Here is a 21,032-nt window from a genome sequence, read left to right as displayed (position 1 = left end):
ACTATGCTGTCTCAGGTCCTTTTGGAAGCTTACACATCCGGGATTTCAGCTCCAGTGAAATTTAGTTCCTTTTAAGTAGAATTTCAAGCCAATTTTCTCTGTAAGCCTCTCTATTAGCTTTTTCCAGCCTCTTTCATCTCAGCATAGAGCAGTATTTTAAATTGTTCTTTGGTTTGTTTTCTATTGCCAACCAGAGAGGTTAATAGTGACTTAAAATGGCATCCAGACACAACCTGGTGGGAGTTCCCAAAGTCGTATCACATCAATCCCAGCAGTCCGATAGCCACCAGTTGGACCCTGGGAGCCTGGGCCATGCCCGCCTATGTCTCAAATCTGCATGAAATGCACTAAATGGGCCCCAGGGCCCTTACCCTGAAGCACTATTCCAGAGAGCTTTTCATGAAGAACCAGCACGAAGGAATTTTCCTTTTAGGCAAGACTCTCCCTAGACCATTCTCTTCCCTGTGAACTACAGATGAGTGAAGGCCTTCACCTTGTTCATTGTTTCAAGCCCTTAGTTGGCAGTTAAGTAAGTTCAAACATCTCACAGTAGATCCCAATGTCAGTCTCTTAGGGAGGACACATAATGCCTAGGTCACCCACTTTGTCAAAATCGGAATCCCAGAGGATTAATAATGTATTCATGTATCCCTTTGTCAAAGCCAAGAGGAGAGAGCACCATAGCACCAAGCAGTATAGACTTCTTGATATGTTTTTCCAAACAAAGAAATGAACAAGAAACCAGGGCATATAAGAAGTGATGCCAAGTAAAAATGTGTTTACGGGGTTAACAGAATGAAAACTGGAATCCTCACCTTCCTGTAATATTTGGGGTTAAGTGGGTGCTATCAAGTAAAACAACAGCATAATTGTGAGCACAGAATAAAAAGATGGCTCCCCTCCCTCCAGTAAGAGGCAGCTGCCCTCTGGAGTGTGTGGTTTGATCCCGGAGTGTGGGAGGCTTGAAGCCCCACTTACCCTCATTGCAAAGTTCTCTTGAGCAGTAAACGACAGATACAACTCTCTGTGGCAGCTGTGGTCATGGCAAATACGAACTATAGACATTTGTATATTCACTCACTTAGACTGTGTCCTAGCCCACTCTAACTCTCATCTGCCCACAAAAACTTCTCCTTTTTATTTAATTTACATCTGAGTTATTCTAACAATATAACAATGATTTTAGGTCTCTCTTTTAGCTGTGGACGAAATGCACATGAGCTTACCCAAGATGAAGAAGGACATTTACTGGGACGATTCTGCTGCTCGTCCACCATACACACTGGCAGCTGCTGACTACTGCATACCCTCATTTCTGGGGTCAACAGTCCAGATGGGGTAAGTACATTTTTTTAAAAATCTCTCAATATTTTCCAGCCTGAGCAACATAGTGAGACCTTATCTCCAGAAAAAAGAAAAGAAAAGAAATAATTTAAAGTAGCCAACTGTGATGGCACCTGTAGTCCTAGCTACTTGGGGAGGCTGCAGTCGGAGGATTGCTCAAGCCCAGGGGTTCAAGGCTTTAGTGAGCTGTGATTGTGCCATTGCATTCTAGCCTGGGTGACAAAGTGAAACCCTGTCTCAAGAAAAATAATTAATTAATGAAAATTAAAATAAATATCTCCAATATTTAGGAAATGAGCAGACAGATCACTGTTCTAATCTTTTTACCTTTTTTTGGCATTTTTTTCTACCTGGGCTTAGTATGTACGTCAGTCTCTGTTCAGTGGTTTTAACACAGCAATCACCCCTATGTATAATGAGCTTTAAAGTTGAGGCCTGAAGTAAATCAGGCACAGTTCTATATTTCATTAAGTCTGAGCGTGTATTTGATATTGCAGAAGTGTGTGAATGTGGGAGAATTTTATTTGCTGAAGGCAGATGCCACAGTTTCCATGTAAATTAAAGAGAAAAGCACAGACTAATTCAGAAAGTAAGAAACTCTCCACTCAAAAACAAAACAAACAAAAAACTGTAGCAAAAGGGGAAACTTCCGTGGAATTTTTCTTATAACTCTTGGCAAGACTGTGGCTCATAGTTCCCTGAGGCATGCTCTAAGCGGATTTATGCAGTGGGTTCGTGTCCCATGGTTGCTGCCTGTGACCCTTCTTTCCCTCCTCACCGAAGTGGCCTGCCCTCCTCCTTCCACTTTCAGGAGATCTCGCTTCAACCCTGTTCCCTTTGCTGAATGTCTCCTAATGCCCATCAGTGATGATTTGTGGCACTTCTCTTCCAAAGGGGCCTCTGAGGCTGAAAACCTTTCAAGACCCAGAGAAAAGGAAGACTGAAAGTGGAATTTCAGTAGTTCCGGCAAGTAATGAGAAAGATTTAGGAGCCAAGAGATTTGCCTTGTTGCCCACAAAGCACATCTTAGAGAAGGTTGCCTACTCCAGGCTAGATTTGCTTCTGCTTCTAGCTAGCCTTCTAAGACCAGACCCACCCACCCAGGGTTCCTTCCAGGCCAGAGAGCTCATCCCTGCCCTCAGTGTATTCTCAGTTTCCATGGATAGGAATCTCTTGTTGTATGCATGTCTCAGCCTTCATGATACCTTCTGCAGGGGCAGAGCTTCATGGACATCCAGCAATCTTCTCAATTTTCAGAATTAACAAGACCTGTTTTTCTGTGAGGTTGATTTTAGATAATTAAATATGCTTTATCCTTCTCCTCACTCCCACCATTGATTAATGCAAAGTACTTGAAGATTTAACTTGAAAAGAAAAGAGACCAGCAATGCTGATAGAATCAGGGCATCATTGTGATGACTCTATTTAAACTGCAAATGCTCCGCAGGCTCTATTTCTAATGTCCATTGAGTTGTTCTTACCCCATGGTTAAGATGATTTTTTGAAGGTCTCAACATTTTTATCCTGATCTACTTACTCATCCTAATCATCGTAATTCTGCAGATTACCATATAAATGTTCATGTTCTTTAGAAAATATTAAAACACAATGTTCCTCCTGTTTCTAAATACAGAAAGGGAATTAGGGATTGACAAGATCTCAGAGAAAATTTCTTCCCCAGAAGATTATTGGGAAGATTCCATGAGATTGTAAACATGAAAATGCTCTAGGTAAAACTATAGAGCATAATGATTATTATCACCTAGTCAAGTCTTATTTGTGGATGTCAGACTGAAGCAGAGAAAGATTAAATCACTTTAAGCTATTTTTCATATTAAACTTACCCTGGAAATTTAGGACAGAAAATAAAACAACTGAGAGAAAACCAGGAGGTACAATATTTAAAACTGCAGCAAAAAATTATCAGTTGTCAGAGAGAAGTCCTCCAACTAAAATGGCCTATTCCTATTTACCAGGAGGATGGAGAGAAGAACAGACAAAGGCCAGAATCTATTGGGAGAGGGTTTTGTGAGAGGTTTAACTATATCTGCTAGAACCAATTGATCAAAGAAACGATTAGACAAAAGCTCACTTGATCTTGATTTTCTGTGTAAATGAGGACCATTAAAGTGGACCACAATCCAGGAAAATTTACTGCAGGAAAATAGGCGATCAGAAGCCCTGAGTTGATAGAAATGGCCCCCTTTGGATTTATTAATGTCTATTTTTCCTATGATTGTCGCATTAGAAAAAATGTTTCTGTTGCCTATGACGAAAACCAAATTCAAGCTTTCTTAAGCAAAAGGAGGTTTATAGTGTCACATCCAGAGACGATCCTAGCTTTGGGTGTCACTAGATCCAGAAGCTCAGAGAATGTCACCAGGACTCACTGTTGCCCCATGACTCTCAGGTCTGCTTTTCTCTCCACTGGCTCAGATTTCAGGCAGTATCTCCTGTCCTGAGGGCAAAATGGCAAAATGGCAAGCTCCAGGCTTACAGCTTACCTTCTCAGCTAACCTGTGGAAAGGTTACATCTCTTTTCCAACTCTTGAAACTGAAGTGCTGGATTTGCTATGACTGACTGGGCTTGGTTCACATATCCGTTCCTGAGCTAATTACTATCGACAGGGAGACAATATTTTGACTATTCATGGCTGGTTTATAGGTCCATCTTTGAACCAAGGGTTACAGTCAGCCCCATCCAACCATATGGAGTATGTGATATCTCAAGAAAAAGCAGGATGCTATTATCAGGAAGAGTGAATGTTTTTGCTGGGCTGGCAAAAACAGTAGATGTTCTCCAAAATCATAGAAGAGAATTTCCTAAGCAATGAATGGTTCCTTCACCAAATACAAGGTCAATGTCAAATGAGCCACCTGACTAAGGCTCAGGGCAAGGGGAAGGTAAAAGTTAAGAATTGTTGTAGCACTGGTGGTTTTGTTGGTGCTGACTGAGCCCATGAGCTCTTTGCATGAGAGTGAAGACCACATGTCAAGATGCTGTAGACACAAGCATTCCATTTTATAAAAGTGCCTGCTGCTTGATGACCATATCAAATCCTTTCCTGGATGAGATTTTTTAAAATTTTCTTATTCCCTTTGAGGTGTATGTTCCCAGCATATTTAATTCAGAAATCAAATTGTCCTTACCTTTTCATATCAATGTTTTGGGTTTGTAGCCACAATTCCCATAACCCGGATATTCTGAAATCAAAGCAGTGCCCTTCAAGAACAGAGCAAAAGTACTCCTCTCCAAGGGCCACCTGCAGGATCACCCGCCTCCCAGCCAGCACATTCAACAGCACTGTTCACATTCAGCACACTGTTCACTTCCACTTCAGAAGGAAACTCCTCAGAGACAATGTCTTCATTCTCTATATTAAGGAACATGTTCAAAACATGACCCTATTTTCTGCATATTTACTAAATATATATAACTCAAATAAATTAATTTTCCTTCTTTCCATCTTAAGTACAAATTTAAAATATATTTTCCCTTGGACCCCCACATACAGAATGTGCTCATTTATTTATTCAGGTAAATTTTTTTCAGGGCCTACTATGAGGTAGGTTCTATGCCAGATGCTAGAGGTAGTCAAAAAAAGAAAAGAAAAAAAAAAAATGCCTCCTAAGTTCACAGAGGTAAGGCCAAGAAAACTGACAATACAATGTGGTAAATGCTACAGTGGAGAAATGCTCAGCCTTATGGGAACACACACAATGAAGACACACTTCACCTAGCCTGGTGAAGCAGAGAAAGCCACTTGGAGTCAGGGACTCTAATACGCATCTTTAAGAGTGAGGAGATGGGCATGGTGGCTCACACCTTTAATCCCAGCACTTTGGGAGGCCAAGGCAGGTAGATCACCTGAGGTCAGGAGTCCGAGATCAACATGGTGAAACCCTGTCCCTACTACAAATACAAAATTAGCTGAGCATGGTGGCACAACCTGTAATCCTAGCTTCTCAGGAGGCTGAGACAGGAGAATCGCTTGAACCCAGGAGGCAGAGGAGGTTGCAGTGAGCCGAGATCGCACCATTACACTCCATCCTGGGCAACAAGAGTGAAGAGTAAAACTCCATCTCAAAAAAAATAAATAAAAGAATGAATTAGGAGCCAGTGCACAGATAGGATTGAGGGGATTCAGCAGAGGGCACATTTCAGGCCAATATGGACAAAGACAGAGAGGAATGATAAATAGTGTACTCAGAGTAACAATTTGATAGGCAAACCAGAAGAGCCAATAAATGAAGCTGGAGAGGAGGCAAGGGCAGAAGATGGAGGGTTTTATAGGCCAGGTAAGAGTTTCAGCCGTTATTCAAAGCAATTAAATGACAGGGTCACATTTTTGCTTTAGAGAGATTAGCCTGGCAACTGGCTGAAAGACAGATTGCTGAGGATAAGACCAGAGCCAGAGTGAGCAGGCTGTTGTCATTTAAACAGGAGAGGATAAGGGCCTGAAGTAGGTGTATCACATGGGATGTAGATAGTAGAGGTGACAGAAGGGACAGATTCAAGAAAGGAGAAGGAGTGAAGAATGGTAATAAACCAAAGATGAGAGAGAGTATAAGGGTGAAAGCTGCTCTAAGGAAAAGATTATGAGCTGTCCCTTTTGCATGTGTTGAATTTGAGATCTCTATGGGCAATTCACATGGAGATGGCCAGCAGGCAGGGAGTCCAGAGGCAAAGGATGCATTTTACTGGTATCAGTACGTAGAACCAAAGAGTGGGTGGGAACACTCAGAACAGTATCAAGGAAGCAGAGCAGAATACGAAGGGTAGAATACTATCACTGAAAGGGTGGTCAGAGGAAAAGGGTAGTCAGAGTAGAAATGGTCAATATAGATGCAGAGTAACCCAGAAAATGCCCTGCCAAGAGGCCAAAGGTACAAAGTTTCCAAATAAAGCCTGAAAAGCACGCCATAGGTTTTGTATGCTAGGGTCATCAGAGACTTAAGTGAGAGTGTGGGGTAGAAATTAAACTGTAGTAGGTTAGAAGTGATTTATAGGTAAGAAGATCAAATTGCCAGTGTAAGCTGTTTTCAAAAAATAATTTTATTATAGAAAAGTTCAAACCGGGCTAGACACGATGGCCCACTCCTGTAGTCCCAGCACTTTGGGAGGCCAAGGCAGGCAGATCACTTGAGGCCAGAAGTTCGACACCAGCCTGGCCAACATGGTGAAACCCCATCTCCACCAAAAATACAAAAATTAGCTGGCATGGTGGCACACACCTGTAGTCCCAGCTATTTGGGAGGCTGAGGCAGGAGAATCGCTTGAACCCAGGAGCGGAAGGTTGCAGTGAGCCAAGATCATGCCACTGCACTACAGTTTGGGTGACAGAGCGAGACCCTGTCTCAGAAAAAAAAAAATAAAAGAAGTTTAAGCAGTTCCAAAGGTAGAGAACAAGCTATGATAAAGCTCCATGTATCCATCACCCCTTCAATTATCAAGTTACGGCCAGTCTTGTTTCATTCCCCACCTGCCTTTATCTTCTCTGCCATTTGATCATGGTAAAGCAAATAGATCATAATGCCATTTGCATACTTAAAAAACAAAAATAAAACAAACCCAAAATGCATGTAATTCCTCAATTCATTAAGTATCCATGGACTATTTTTTTGAGAAGTCTGAATTGACGGGGTAAATAGATCAGACCGTATTCACTAAGAGACAGGGATGCTGGTCTGTTTCTTCCCTCAATTCAGACTTCTAGGAATGGCTTCTTTGTTTTGTCTTGGGTAAGGCTAATGGCGTATTTTTTACTTGCTTTGCTTTTTGTTTTGTTTCGTTTTGCTGTTTTTTTTGTTCGTTTTTTGTGTTTTGGTTTTTTTGGAGACAGAGTCTCTCTCTGTCACCCAGGCTGGAGTGCAGTGGCGTGATCTCAGCTCACTGCAACCTCCACCTGCTGGGTTCAAGCAATTCCCCTACCTCAGCCTCCCAAGTGGCTGGGATTACAGGCATGCACCACCATACCTGGCTGATTTTTGTATTTTTAGTAGAGACGGGGTTTCACCATGTTGGCCAGGCTGGCCTTGAACTCCTGACCTCAGGTGATCCGCCCACCTTGGCCTCCTTAGAATTACCTTCACCACCTATACTGAATTTCACCCAGCTGCTGTACCTGGCTTTGTTTGGACAGAGCCATTAAGACTCCCTCTGGTGTTTACTGTAGTGCTGTCCACTGTGTAACTTAGAATCCCTTTTAGCAGAGGACCCACAGGAAGAAATGTATTTCAGACATTGGGGGGGAAAAAAGAAAGCTTTGCCTCTTCTGGGCAAATCTTACACTATTTATCTTACAAACTTTATAATTTTATAATTAATGATGGTTTCCTTTTAATTTTGGCTGCTGGGAAGCTGACAATCAAATTTGTAGCCTACCTTTACTGAGTCTGTAGAATGGGATTATTTTGGAATGTATTTCTACATTCTGTGTCTTTTATGATTGTTTCTTATTCTACCTCTACTATATTGGCCTGATATTATATATTATATATATTTATATAATGTAATATATAAATATAATATTTTATATGTCATATATACTATATACTATTATTGCATTGTATGTATTTCCATAAGGCCACATCAAATCCTTTGTAAGATGAAGCAAGATGTGATAAAGAAACAAATTATCAACTCTCCTTGTTTTGAAAAAGGAAGGAAAAAAGACAGGCTGAGCAAAAGGAGCCCACTGGAAGAGAGGAAAGACACAGGAGCAAGGGGGGATGACAGAGTAAGGTCCTAAAGAAGACACAGGGCCGGCCCCGGGGGGTAGGGGGAGGTCCCAGTGGCTGAGCTAGAGGGAAGCAGTTGAAGTTGGATACAGTAAGGGGAGAGGGGGCGATGGTGCCTGTGCAGCCAGGGAAGGGGGAACCAATGTTCTTGCCTCATCTAGTCATCGTGTCTTAATCTAAAGGAAGCTTTAACAGAGCTCATCTTTCTCTGTCCAATCTGGGACCAAAGAGCTACTGTTTTAAAACTGCACTTTATAAGCTTTAACACCAAACCAGTGCTGAAGTTCCATCTCCTGATCTTTGCATGGGGCACGTTAAAAATCAACTTTAAAATCAACACTCTGAATGAAAAAAGGCCAGTTAAAAATCTGAATGCAGTCCCCAAAATAGAAATGCTTTCATAAATACACCAGTCTTGAGCATTTACTAAATAATGATAATTATTGCATGGCCAGTAATCTACACTTAATCATTTTATGAGTTAATAAGCAATGAAAAAATATTTCTTGTGTGAATTCTTTTACCATTATCTCACATGGGATCACTTCAGTTGAATCTGTTTTGTTTGTTCTTTTGTAATACTATGGAATCCTTTCTAATCTGCTGTAGTTTTGTTTTTGTTTTTGTTTGCTTTTTGCCTTTTGTATTTTTGAGACAAGGACTCCCTCTGTCATCCAGGATGGAGTATACAGTGGTGCAATCACAGCTCACTGCAGCCTCGAACTCCTAGGCTCAAGCCGTCTTCCTGCCTCAGCCTCCTGAGTAGCTGGGACTACAGGTGCACACCACCATGCCTGGCTTTTTTTTTTTTTTTGAGACAAGGACTCCCTCTGTCATCCAGGATGGAGTATACAGTGGTGCAATCACAGCTCACTGCGTTCTTGAACTCCTAGGCTCAAGCCGTTCTCCTGCCTTGGCGTCCCAGGTGCTGGGATTTATGGGCACAAGCCACTGTGTGTGGCCAAAAAAATTTTTTTTTTACTGTAGTAAAAAACATATTTATCATCTTTTTTTTTTTGAGACAGAGTCTCGCTCTGCCCCCAGGCTGGAGTGCAGTGGCGGGATCTCAGCTCACTGCAAGCTCCACCTCCCGGGTTCACGCCATTCTCCTGCCTCAGCCTCCCGAGTAGCTGGGACTACAGGTGCCCGCCACCACACCCAGCTAATTTTTTGTATTTTAGTAGAGACAGGATTTCACTGTATTAGCCAGGATGGTCTCAAGAGGCAAAGGTCTGGCTATGTTACCCATTCTGGTCTTGAACTCCTGATCTCAAGAGATCTTACCACCTAGGCCTCCCAAAGTGTTGGGATTACTGCTGGGAGCCACCATGCCAGCCTTGATCTGCTGTTTTAATTAAGGCATCTTTTCATTAGCTTAACTATGGAGATGCTATTAACCAAGATTGAGAAAACACCCACAAGTAGCCAAAAGAACATTGTCTGTAAGATGCACAGTGAGAAAATATACCCAAACCCTAACGTAATAATGAGTTTTCCTAGGACAATAATAAACACATGCGTGATAAAAATAACTTTACCAAAAGAAACTTTAAATGCTTAAACTCAAGATTTTTAAAAACAAATGAACAAAAATCAAGGTCCAGAACTACCCTGTCACTACTGGCTTGAGGTAGAGGTAGAATGCCTGTCTTCACATTATATCATCATGAGTCACTTCAAAATTCTTACTATCTTTTAATTACTTGGGATTACCCATTAACAAAAATTAAGACTCTGAGGAATGAAATACAGAAATTAAAGACTGAAGTCTCATAATGCCCTTTAGTCCTAACTTGAAAATCAAAACAGCCAACAGTAAAGAAGATAATCCCTTAAGGGCATTGGAAGAACCCTAACAAACTATCCATTCATAACAGCTAAAGGATTCGAAATTCTGGAGAAGAGAGGCTGTAACTGCTTATGAAATGGATCACTCAAGTGTGTCCAGAGCACTTGCTCTGTCTTGCTAATCTAAAAGCATGCTCCAAGCTTGTAAACTTTAAACTGCTGACTGTAATCCCATTTAAAGAGCTTTGTTTTATTGGGCTTTTCTGCCATAATTCAAATAATTATGTCAAAATGTTCTCACATATATAATAATCTTAAAAAAAGGGTCTATGAAGTCAATTAAGGATCCACTTAGTAAAGAGGAAAATATTCAAAATTTTAAAGAACTCCTTCTGGCTAGGAGTTGAGGGATTTATTTAAGATGTATTTGGTGCTATGGAACTTTGTCAGAAATAATCATTTCTACTTATCTATCTTTATTCTAAAAGTTCTAGGAATATGTAACAATAACATGATATTTGGTAATTATACAGACATGCAAATGTACTTAATGTATACAAAATATTTAGGATTATACAGTAGGTCAGAGTATTTTTAGTGATATTAATTCAAATATACCAAAATACATATTTTAGTGAGCGAAGACTTTATTAAAGTGTGGTTAAATATACTTCTATGTTGCTATTACTTAGTAATCCTTTTTAGTCAACTATATTCAAATATTTTAGCTTTACAAGAAAATACATAGTCTGATACATACTATTGCATGCTTATATTACAAACTACCAAAAATATCTCAAATTCTGAATTACTAACTTCACAAAAGTATATTCGGGGAACATTGATTTTTCACTTAATGTACCAGAAAGGAAGGAGAAATGGAAACTTCCAAGGAGATGAATGTGCATTCACTTTATAATTTTAGAACTACTCAGGGATTCTTTCATACCCTGATGTGGGGTCACCATGGGCAATCAGTTTTCATCTTTAAACGGTATCAGATGTGTACATGGCTTGATTTCCTTTTTTAACAAAATTCCTACAGAATAGAACAGTATGAAGAGGGAACTTTAAGTGAACCCCCACTTTTGGCCATAATTTCTTTTTGTGTCAGCCAGCAAGAGCCGAACATAACCAGGGTGGTAGGATGTAGCTGGATAAGCCTTGTTAAAGGAACCTTGTTAAAGGCACAGGAGACCACTTCTTCAACCAGATTTGCTGAAGCCTTTGGTTCAATGATCAGATAGGCCAACACTGGGGTAGCAGTGGGGTCATCAGCTCTAAATGCAGCTTTCTGGGCTACCTTCTAGGATGCTCTAGAGCTTAGAACTGTCCACCTGAAAGAGAGTAGAGGGAGGCTGGGTGAACACAATATTTGGTCCACTGGATTTTCCTCATAACCCTTAGCCCCATACCTCCCCGCTCAGAGGGAGGGTTGCCTTGTCCATTGTATAAATCCTTGGCTACAGCTTTGATGATGATTCTGCAGTGCAGATGGTTAAAAATAGCCGCATGTGCCTCAGATGGGTTTGAAGAGTACATTTTGCTTTGCCCATGAAAAAATGCTTCTCCACGCATGTCTCTGTCCTTGTAGATTCTCAGGCAAATTATCGGCTCCCTCCAAGGCAGTCGCCTGACTGTGAGTACACTAGCAATTTGAAAACAATAAATCTGCAGTGAGAAGTAGAATTCATCATACTAAATATCGTTTTCCTAAATTCCTCATTTCAGTTCTGTTAAAAAGGCCTCTTATTATTTGAATTTAAATTGTCAAAATACCGCTTCAAAAGTAGAGCAGAGAAAGAGAGACAAGCATCATCCAGTTTTATCTTTCAATCTTTTTGAAGCTCTATATTTACCTAATCACTCTCATGAGAAGGGGGTTGCTTTGCAAAAAGCTTTCTTTGGAGAAATGCATTAAATCCTTCAAGCTATCAGGGCTATTTTTGTCTTTCTATATGAGACACACCCCAAGAAGTATGGCAGTCTGCTGACATCTTCATCAGCCTATCTCTTGCCTCTTTGTTATGGCAGCAGAGGGTGAAGCATGTTCTTCTGCACCCCTGACTAGCCCAAGCATCTTTTAAAGTTCCTAATTAAATCATGGCTGCTTATGCCCTCGGATATTTGTCATTTGCAGGGGAAACCGTGGGGCTGGTGTTTGTGGCGGTATTCCATATAGATTTTGAAATTTGGGTTTTTTTATTAATACTTGAGATTAAAATTATTTTAATCCAGACATCTATCTAATCTGTGGAAATAACACATGCTCTTCCTTCTTCTGGACTCACCTATAACTAACTACTAGCCTGACTGTCTTAACAGAAGCTTTTCTCTCTCTCCTTCTTCTACTCTTCTCCCTTTCAAAAATAGCCCAATATGTGACACAATCGTTCTCATTCTCATGTTTTCTATGTTTTTGTATTGATGGTTTCTATTGCACAATAAGTGTATATTGCAGAGTTTGATGATGTTTGGCAAATGGCACAAAAAAACAATATTGAGAGGCAAGGTCAGGGCAGTCTGTCTCCACAATTTTCACCATTTGAGCAGCCCTCCCTTCCTTCCCTCAAATAACCCAGCTTCTTCCAGTTCTTATATTTCCTCTTCATGCGTCCAGTGCCCTATCATTAAATGGCTTATCATTAAATGGCTTATCATTAAATGGCCAAGTCATCCCTTTTGAAGGTGTTAATTGTTAAGTGATATCTCCTGGTGTAGTAATAATTTTAAAAGGACAATCTTGAAGAAGAAAAGGGAGTGACCTTCAGATACACATTATCATCTCTTCCAACTCTGTATGAGAAGTCGATGATGACTTGGAAACCACTTCTGAAAGTTTGCCAGTCATTGACAGAGTGCTTTTTACATCTTCTGCTTTCAAAGCTTTTCTACACATGTCACCCCTTTTGAACTTTCAAACAACCTAAAAAGGCAGGTAAAGGATAATTATCACCAGCTTACCAAGAATGATACTAAGTCACAAAAGATTAAATGAGTCCCCAAAGATCACGCAGCTGGTTGGTGTCAGCATGGACAGCAGCAATCCTGGCTCTGCAAGTTCTCAAAATAAATTATTTTTCCCACCACAGAGACAGTTCTCAAATTTCATCCCTGGAAACTGATGGCTGCATGACACTTTCCATGAATGTCCTCCTATCTCTAATTACCTGCCTCTCTCAGTCCAAATAAGTTCCAGAACATAAAACCGAGCTCTTTAAGCTGACTCTCTCTAATAGGAATATAATGAGGGTACTTTTGTTCTATCATATAATGTTTCTGCTATTAGTTGGTTAAGTGGTATTATATTGAGCCTCAGGATTGTACTAACCCTAGACTAAGAGGATACTTTAAATATCAAATAAGGAGAGAAAAAAAAAAAAACCTTAAAATAAACTAAAATTTATACCCCAGCCTCCCATTTGGGAAATACTCTTTCAAACTATTCTAAGGCCGAGTGTGGTAGCTCTCACCTATAATCCCAACACTTTGGGAAGTCAAGACAAGAGGACTACTTCAGTCCAGGAGTTCAAGACCAGCATGGGCAACATAGGGAGACCCCATCTCTACCAAAAATAAAAAATTAGCCAGGCATGCTGGTGCACATCCACGGTCCTAGCTACTTGAGAGGCTAAGGTGGAAGGATCGCTTTAGCCCAAGAGGTCAAGGCTGCAGTGAGCCATGATTGTGCCACTGCACTCCAGCCTGGGTCACAGAGTGAGGTCTTGTCTCTAAATAAATAAATAAATAAGTATTCTATTTTAAACTATTTTGTTCTTAAAGCACAGCTTCTGCTGTCATATTGGGAATAGTGGCTACCAGAGAAAGGAGGAGATGAACATTGTGTGTTGGCAATTAGATCTTCCATGGAAGCATTCAGAAGAAATGTCATTAGGTTTGTCATGCTGGGGAGTTTCCCTACTGCTCTGTTACAGCATTAAGACCTGGAGGGCGTCATTCATCACTCAGCGTAAGATATGTAAAACTGCCCCCAAGAGCACAGAACACCAAGTGTCCTTCCAAAGACCCTGTTTCAGACTAAAGAAGTGAAAAGTTTTCAAGTCATGTTTCTTATCCAAGCAATCATCAACATTGCTTTTTGTGTAGCCTTCCGCTATGGACACCCCTACCAACACCACACAACCCTAGCAATGCCCTCCATTCTCAAAGACAATCCACAGCTTCCCTCTGTCTCCGGGATAAAGTCCACATCCCGCAATCTGGTATACCACTCTTCATGGCACAGTCTAAGGACCTCTTTCCAGCCTAGGCCTGACACTTTTCTATGTTTCACATAGATTCAAGTACCTCCTATTTCTCCCAAACACCCTAAACTTTCCCGCTGCCTTATTTGTTCAAGTCACTTCTTTCATGTGGAATGCTCTGTCCCTTTCCTATCTATCCAATTCCCACTCAGTGTCAAAGCCCAGCTCAAAAATTTGCTTTGCCCCAAATGTAGCTATTTATTTATATGTCTTCTCTCTCCTTTTAAGTGATCATTTAAAAGGTACCTAATGCAGCAAATTGTTCATGGTAAGTGCTCAATAAATTTAGTCAGGTGAATAAACAGATAAATTTCATGCACCCACTCCGTAGTCTTATGGGCCAGGAAGGTAAAATAGGGTCTTCTTAGCAGACCTACCCAGTGTCAGTCATGAATCAGTAGGATGTTAGCAAGAACACTAGACGTTCTGCAGCTTGCTTGTTGCAACTTGTCTATTTTCCCCCATCTATGGCCCAGGGGTTTATACCTTTGCTACAGTTGAAGGTCTTATACATACGTCCTACAACAGGGCATAAAGTTTTTGTCTTTGAGTCACAAAGTTTTGAAGTATTAAAAATAAAAACTTTTCTCCCTAGAAGATTGTCTTTCTCACAATATTACATCCTTTAGAGGTAGTTTAAAAAAACAAATCTTAAATAAATAGTTGAGATCCCAAATGGAAGACAGATGCTTGTCCTATATAGAGAGATTGCCAGCTTGTCCTTGATTCCCAGAACACATCCAGAGTGGCTATGTTAGTGAACAAGTTCCCTTGTGGCTCCGCTGGTGTCCTCCTCCCTGACTAAATGGGTGCTTGTGGAGTGTGACTGAAGAGTTGACCAAATGCAATCCACCCAGCAGGGTCACCAAGGCCACTGAAGCATGAGTCTGCATTTCTCAAGTCGATGTAATAGAATCTGAGCCTCACACAGTGGAGGGTGGGTCAGAAGGCTATCTGGTAGCCAAGGGCGCTGCTGGGGCTTTAGAAAAACAGCACAAGGCTGTAATCAAACGCCGTCCCGGGACATTCAGCCAGTTAATCATCTCAGTCATCCATATTTTATTCATAAACATGAGGAACGATGTTTCTTTGGCTGCTTGCTTTGCCCTTTCAAGTTACACCAATATTATACTGTCCCAATGTTTTCCTTCATGTCACATAAAACACACGTGGCATCTTGTCACCAGAGATGTCTCTACCAATATTGGACTGAGACCGGCTGGTTACTGTTGCTCCCAGAGCTAGCACGATGAGCATTTGTAATTCAAGGGCAAGGCTTTAAGTTGTTCTTCAAACCCTATTAAGGCTATAAGTCCATGGAGATGTGTGGCAAATAACTATGTAATCCGAGGCCAGAGTAGACCAAATTACCAAACAGGCTTATCTCACCTCAATTATTCATTTTATGTCAGTCCTGAAGGAGATTTAAAATGTTAGGATTGGCCAAGCGTGGTGGCTCATGCCTGTAATCCCAGTACTTTGGGAGGGCGAGGTGGGTGGATCATTTGAGGTCAGGAGTTCGAGACAGCCTGGCCAACATGGTAAAACCTGTCTCTACTAAAAATACAAAAATTAGCTGGGCGAGGTAGCACTTGCCTGTAATCCCAGCTATTGAGGAGGCTGAGGCCTGAGAATCACTTGAACCTGGGAGACGGAGGTTGCAGTGAGCTGAGATCATACCACTACACTCCAGCCTGGGCGACAGAGTAATACTCTGTCTCAAATAAATAATTAATTAACTAAATGGTAGAATTATTTGTTTTATTTTTTAAATGGTAAAAATCCAGCAGGAAATTCTTGGTAGCTAATCCATCAAATTTAATCACAAAGGGAGCCCAATCGTGATGCGAGTTCACCCTACCTGGATGAATATATCCTTTCCACAAGGTTCCAATTTCTCTTGTTTTAACCCTAATTGTACAGATGTAAATGCAAAGCCTCATCAGGAATGTTTACAAATTACCTCTGAGCAAGGACTGTGCTTTACTCACGCTTCTGCCCTGGGCTCTAGCTCCTCCCTTGACCTCTGTGTAATAGGCTTTCCATCAAAGCGATTAGGAGCGGGAACTTGGAGCCAGACTTCCGAATTTGCTCTCGCTGGCTGCGTACATTTAGTGAATCTCTGCAGGCCTCAAGTTTCCTCATTTGTAAAGTGTAATTAATAATACTAATACCAACTCATCTAATTATTGTGATAACTGAATGAATCAATGCATAGGAGGTGCTTAGCTGGGCCTTAATATATAGTCAATAAATGTGAGCTGGTCATTGCACTCTCATGAATTTACTCTCATCCATTGTTAAGGGGGGTTTTATGGGTCCTTGGGAAACATGACTTTAATTCAACTGTACTAAGGGAGAAAGAATATATACTAGGTGATAGATAGATAGATAATCTGTAGATCAGTGATTCTCAAAGTGTGGTCTGGGGATATCTGGGGATCACTAAGACCCCTCCAGAGAGTCCTGAAGGTCAAAAATGTTTTCATAATAGCACAACATGTTATTTGCCTTTTTCATTCTCATTCTGTCAAGAGTGTCCAGAGGAATTTTCCAGAGGCCACAAGATATGTGATGATGTCATCACTTAGCAGTAAATGGAATGTGTGCTTGTACATGCTTGCATTTCAGACATTCCCCAGTTATAATTTTAAATACAGTAAAGAGTAGTAGATATAACCCACATAAGCAAATCTGTTTGGGATACTCAATAATTTTTAAGAGTTTAAAAGGAATCTGAGATCAAAAAGTGTGAGAGCCTCTGCTAGACTATCTCAAGTCCTCAAACCCCCATTTAAAAGTATATAAGGCAAACATACCAAACTCATCTCTTAACTTTGAGACTCTGCCCCCAAAACTAGGCCCCTGAAGCTACTCTGCCTGGATCTTGTCATTGTGTGTTTCAGGCTGTCTGGGTCCGACTTTCCTGACGAGGAGTGGCTGTGGAATTATGAGAAGCATGGCCACCGGCATTCCATGATAAGAAGAGTCAAGCGGTTCCTGAGTGCCCACGAACACCCCTCCAGCCCCAGAAGAAGAAGCTATAGAAGGCAGACAAGTGACAGCTCCATGTTCTTACCCCGAGATGACCTCAGCCCAGCCAGGGATCTACTGGATGTGCCCTCAAGAAACCCCCACAGGGCCTCACCCACCTGGAAGAAATCCTCCTTCCCAGAAGGAAGCCGCATGCTGCGCTCCAGCATGGGAGAGCTGTCCACCATCAGGGAGACCAGCCAGACAAGCACTTTACAGAGCCTGACCCCACAGTCCAGTGTGAGAACCTCACCCATCAAAATGCCACTGGTGCCCGAAGTATTGATCACAGCGGCCGAAGCTCCAGTGCCCACTTCAGACAGCTACCACCATGACTCTGCTACCTCCATCTTGAGCTCTGAGTTTACAGGGGTTCAGCCAAGCAAGACTGAGCAGCAGCAGGGCCCCGTGGGATCCATCCTGTCTCCTTCAGAGAAGGAAACACCTCCTAGAGGCCCCAGTCTCCAGACTGTTTCAGCCAGTGCTGAGGAAAATATATTCAACTGTGAAGAAGACCTTGGTGATACCTTTCTAAAAAGGTGGAGCTTTCCAGGATTCCTGGAGTCCAGCCACACTTCTCTAGGAAACCTAAGTCCAGACCCCATGAGCTCTCAGCCAGCTCTTTTAATTGACACAGAAACATCCTCAGAGATCAGTGGGATCAACATTGTGGCTGGCTCTCGAGTCTCTCCTGATATGCTGTACTTAATGGAAAACCTGGACACTAAGGAAACAGATATCATAGAGCTGAACAACAGGGAAACTGAGGAATCACCCAAATGAGTGCCACAAAGTCCTAGGACCTGGTTCTGGCCTAGATTCTTATCTCCCCAAAAGCAGCATTAGTCCCAGGACATACCTGAAGGCTGGTTAACTTTTTAAAAACGTGATCACACTATATAAGCTACTTAGAACTTTGAAGGGCATTATGATCCTGACTTTTTGAGAACTGCAAAAAATCAAATGCATTCACGTCATCCATCACAACATGGCTTTCACTGGAAGTTACACAGACCACAGTGATAAATAAGTCTTAACCAAATAAGGAATCTGAAAAATATACACGACTTATAAATTCATAGATTATTTGCTGTGGAAAGAGTCTGATAAATCATAGTCCAATCCCCTAGACCTAAAGGCCCAGACACGTAGGGTTCTCTATTTCTCTTCTTTTTTCTCTTTCTTCTTCTCTTTAGCCATAAAGAAAGATGGATCACATAATGCCTGAAAGACCCCCTCCTTCCTAACTTTTTTGTTTGAGGCTTTCTAACCATCTCATTCCTACTTTCCTATAACTAGTATTGTTATTATCACTTCCTCATTCTTAAGTTTCATCAGCACCAGAACACTTCATTCTCTTCCATTTCCTTTTCTACTTTTCTCTCTTTCCCCTTTATTCTGTCATCCTTTTATTTCCCTTCCCTTCTCCCTGGTTGTGCTGCTTTTCTAGTGACTCTAATCTGTCCCATTTTTCAGGTTATGATATTTCCTCTTGCCAAATCTGTTGCTTACATCTTGCCATGAATTTGAACATATAAGACATTGGCAAAGCCTCCTACAGAATCATCAAAGGTGTCAATGAATCCAGCCTGATACCCTTCCAGCCTTACTTCCAGTGGAAGGCATATAGGAGTGATGGTTCCCCCCACGCCCTTGCAGCCATTGCCATTTCTTTCTGCTTCCACTCTTTGGTCTTGGGCACTGGAGAAAAAGGAAGCCAAGAGAATATGAAATTTGCATAGCCAAATGCTATGGAACCAAAGAATAAGATGACTCACGTCTGTTTAACTCGAACTCTCATGCAAAAATCCCAATCGTGTTGCAACATGGGACCAGTTACTGTGTCTATCAGGTCATTTGGGAATGAGGTAGGATACTGGGCTGGGTGGCTAATGGGGTCCAGGGCTGCATAATGGGGACCGTATGTTGGTACTCCTCCCAAGGAGCTCTCAGGACGGCTGTTTGTCGTGGGCTCCCAAGTGCCTAGGCCATGCCTTACGACTGCTGCACTTACCATTTGTCATATGATGACACTTGACTTCTTATGGCTTTAGAAATAACATCACTCTCATAACTACCATTTATTGAGTGCTCACAGTGTTCCAGGCAGCAGCGAATCTTACGAGAATGATATACTGTTATTTCCATTTTAAAGGCAAGAGAAACAGGCTTTAGAGAAGTAAGGTATTTGCCTAAAATCACATAGCCAAGAAGTGACAGTGTTCACATTCAAACCCAGGTTTATCTGACTCAAGAGCCCACACTGTTAACCAGTATGCTTTCTCACTGCCCTGTGCTGTCTGTAAGGCCCTGAATCTGCCAGCAATTTGCCCAGCATTCTGGAGGATGCCCCAAGGGAGGCATGCCCAAAGAGATTTAGGTTCAGGCTAAATCTCTCCAGCCTCAAGGGCCTCTCTGGGTCCTCCCCGCTCAAGTCTACCTGCGTCTTTTATGCACTCATAGAGAAGGGCATTGCTCCAGCTTGGAGTACCAGCCATAGTCCTCTTTATTTTTCATGACAGAAGAAAGTTGGCAGGACCCTCCTTCCCTTCCCCAACTCCTCCTGATACACAATGTTAAAATTGGCACATTTTCACATGACCTCATATCTCCCAGGCCTCCAAGCTGCATGACAGCAATGACATTGACTTTAACTTTTCTCAAAGGACTGAAAAGAAATAATATTAGAGGAAATGCTACACACCTTGATGGTTCTCTATGTTGGTTGGTAGTGTTAGCACCTGGGAAAGCACCATTATTCCCAAAGCACTACGTACAGACTATGGGATCAAGAGCCAATATAACACTTCAAGAAGGCAGGATCCCTAACCTTCTCCCAGTCACCACACTCTTAATGCTATTTTATTGGATGTTTCAGTTTCAGTCTGTCTATTCTCTTCTCTTTGGTTCTATCTGTTGTTCAAATTCAAGTAAGTTTCTACTTAGCTGCTTTTGAAATATAATCAGTTTTCATTCCTAAATCCAAGGTGATAAATTATACACAAATACAATAATACATTTATGAAGGACTGGCAGTGTTCATTTATCTCTGCTTCCACACACCCCTTATGCACTTTTATCCAGATAATTATTTAATTTCCTCAATATTTCTTCAAAATTTGAAATAGACTCTCATTTTCTCCTTGCAGTGAAAACTAAATTATGGCATGCTCAATGAGCCCATGTGGTTGAATTCAGCTATAAAATCAAGCCAGCAATTGCTCAGAGCAGATGAAGAAATTCTCTATTAATTCAAAATGAGTTTTCACTCAACGCAGACCATGGTTGAAAAAAACAAAATGATTTCTTCTCATGTACCTGATTTCGTTGCCTGCCTAGCTCCTTTTCCCCGAGTCCTGGAACCTTCATCCACCTAGATGAATGGTCACATGGCCTGGTGCCTTAATCTTTTGGGTTTGCGTTCCAAGAACAGGCTCAACTCTGTCACATTAAATGTGACCCGAAAGCCAGAGAGTGAGGTTAGGCCAAGCTCTATTTGTTGCGTTCTCTCCCTGCTTTGTGGAGATAACTCTGCCCTGACGCTGGGGTCTGCAGTTCAGTAAGGAAATGGCCCACTAACTTTTTCTCAATTTTCCAAGAATTTAGAGATGACTGGCCCCCAGCAAAACAAAGAAGACTGTTATCTCCCCTTCCTTTATTGTCATGTCTACTTCATGGTGTATCGCCTCCATCACTCCAGGCATCCACTTTCAGCCTGGTTTAGCTAAGCTATGGAAAATATTTTAAATGGAATGGAAAAATGTAAAATTCGCCATGAAAGTAAAGATTTGTTTAAGTCTTAAAAATATACCTCTTCTTTTAGTGTTTTCCCCTCTAGATTCCTTCTCCAGATAAATTAGA

General features: G+C 41.4%; 1 protein-coding gene across 4 annotated transcripts in view; it reads left to right on the top strand.

Moving 5' to 3' along the window:
* BEST3 (bestrophin 3) overlaps positions 1–19,248 on the top strand; it is a 46,118-nt gene extending 26,870 nt beyond the window's left edge. For 3 of the 4 annotated variants that reach the window (XM_011929310.1, XM_011929308.1, XM_011929311.1), the window contains 2 exons: positions 1,187–1,338; positions 17,045–19,248. In XM_011929310.1, coding sequence (XP_011784700.1) covers positions 1,187–1,338; positions 17,045–17,954 — 1,062 coding nt within the window. In that variant the 3' untranslated portion in view covers positions 17,955–19,248. The remainder of the gene's footprint in view (positions 1–1,186; positions 1,339–17,044) is intronic. The other variant, XM_011929307.1, reaches the window with a different exon arrangement.
* Positions 19,249–21,032: the final 1,784 nt, after the last annotated feature.

The sequence above is a fragment of the Colobus angolensis genome, unplaced genomic scaffold, assembly GCF_000951035.1.
Source record: "Colobus angolensis palliatus isolate OR3802 unplaced genomic scaffold, Cang.pa_1.0 Scaffold80, whole genome shotgun sequence".
Classification (NCBI taxonomy): Eukaryota; Metazoa; Chordata; class Mammalia; order Primates; family Cercopithecidae; genus Colobus; species Colobus angolensis.
Note: the sequence above shows the minus strand (reverse complement) of the source record. Positions and strands in the feature narration are given on the sequence as shown.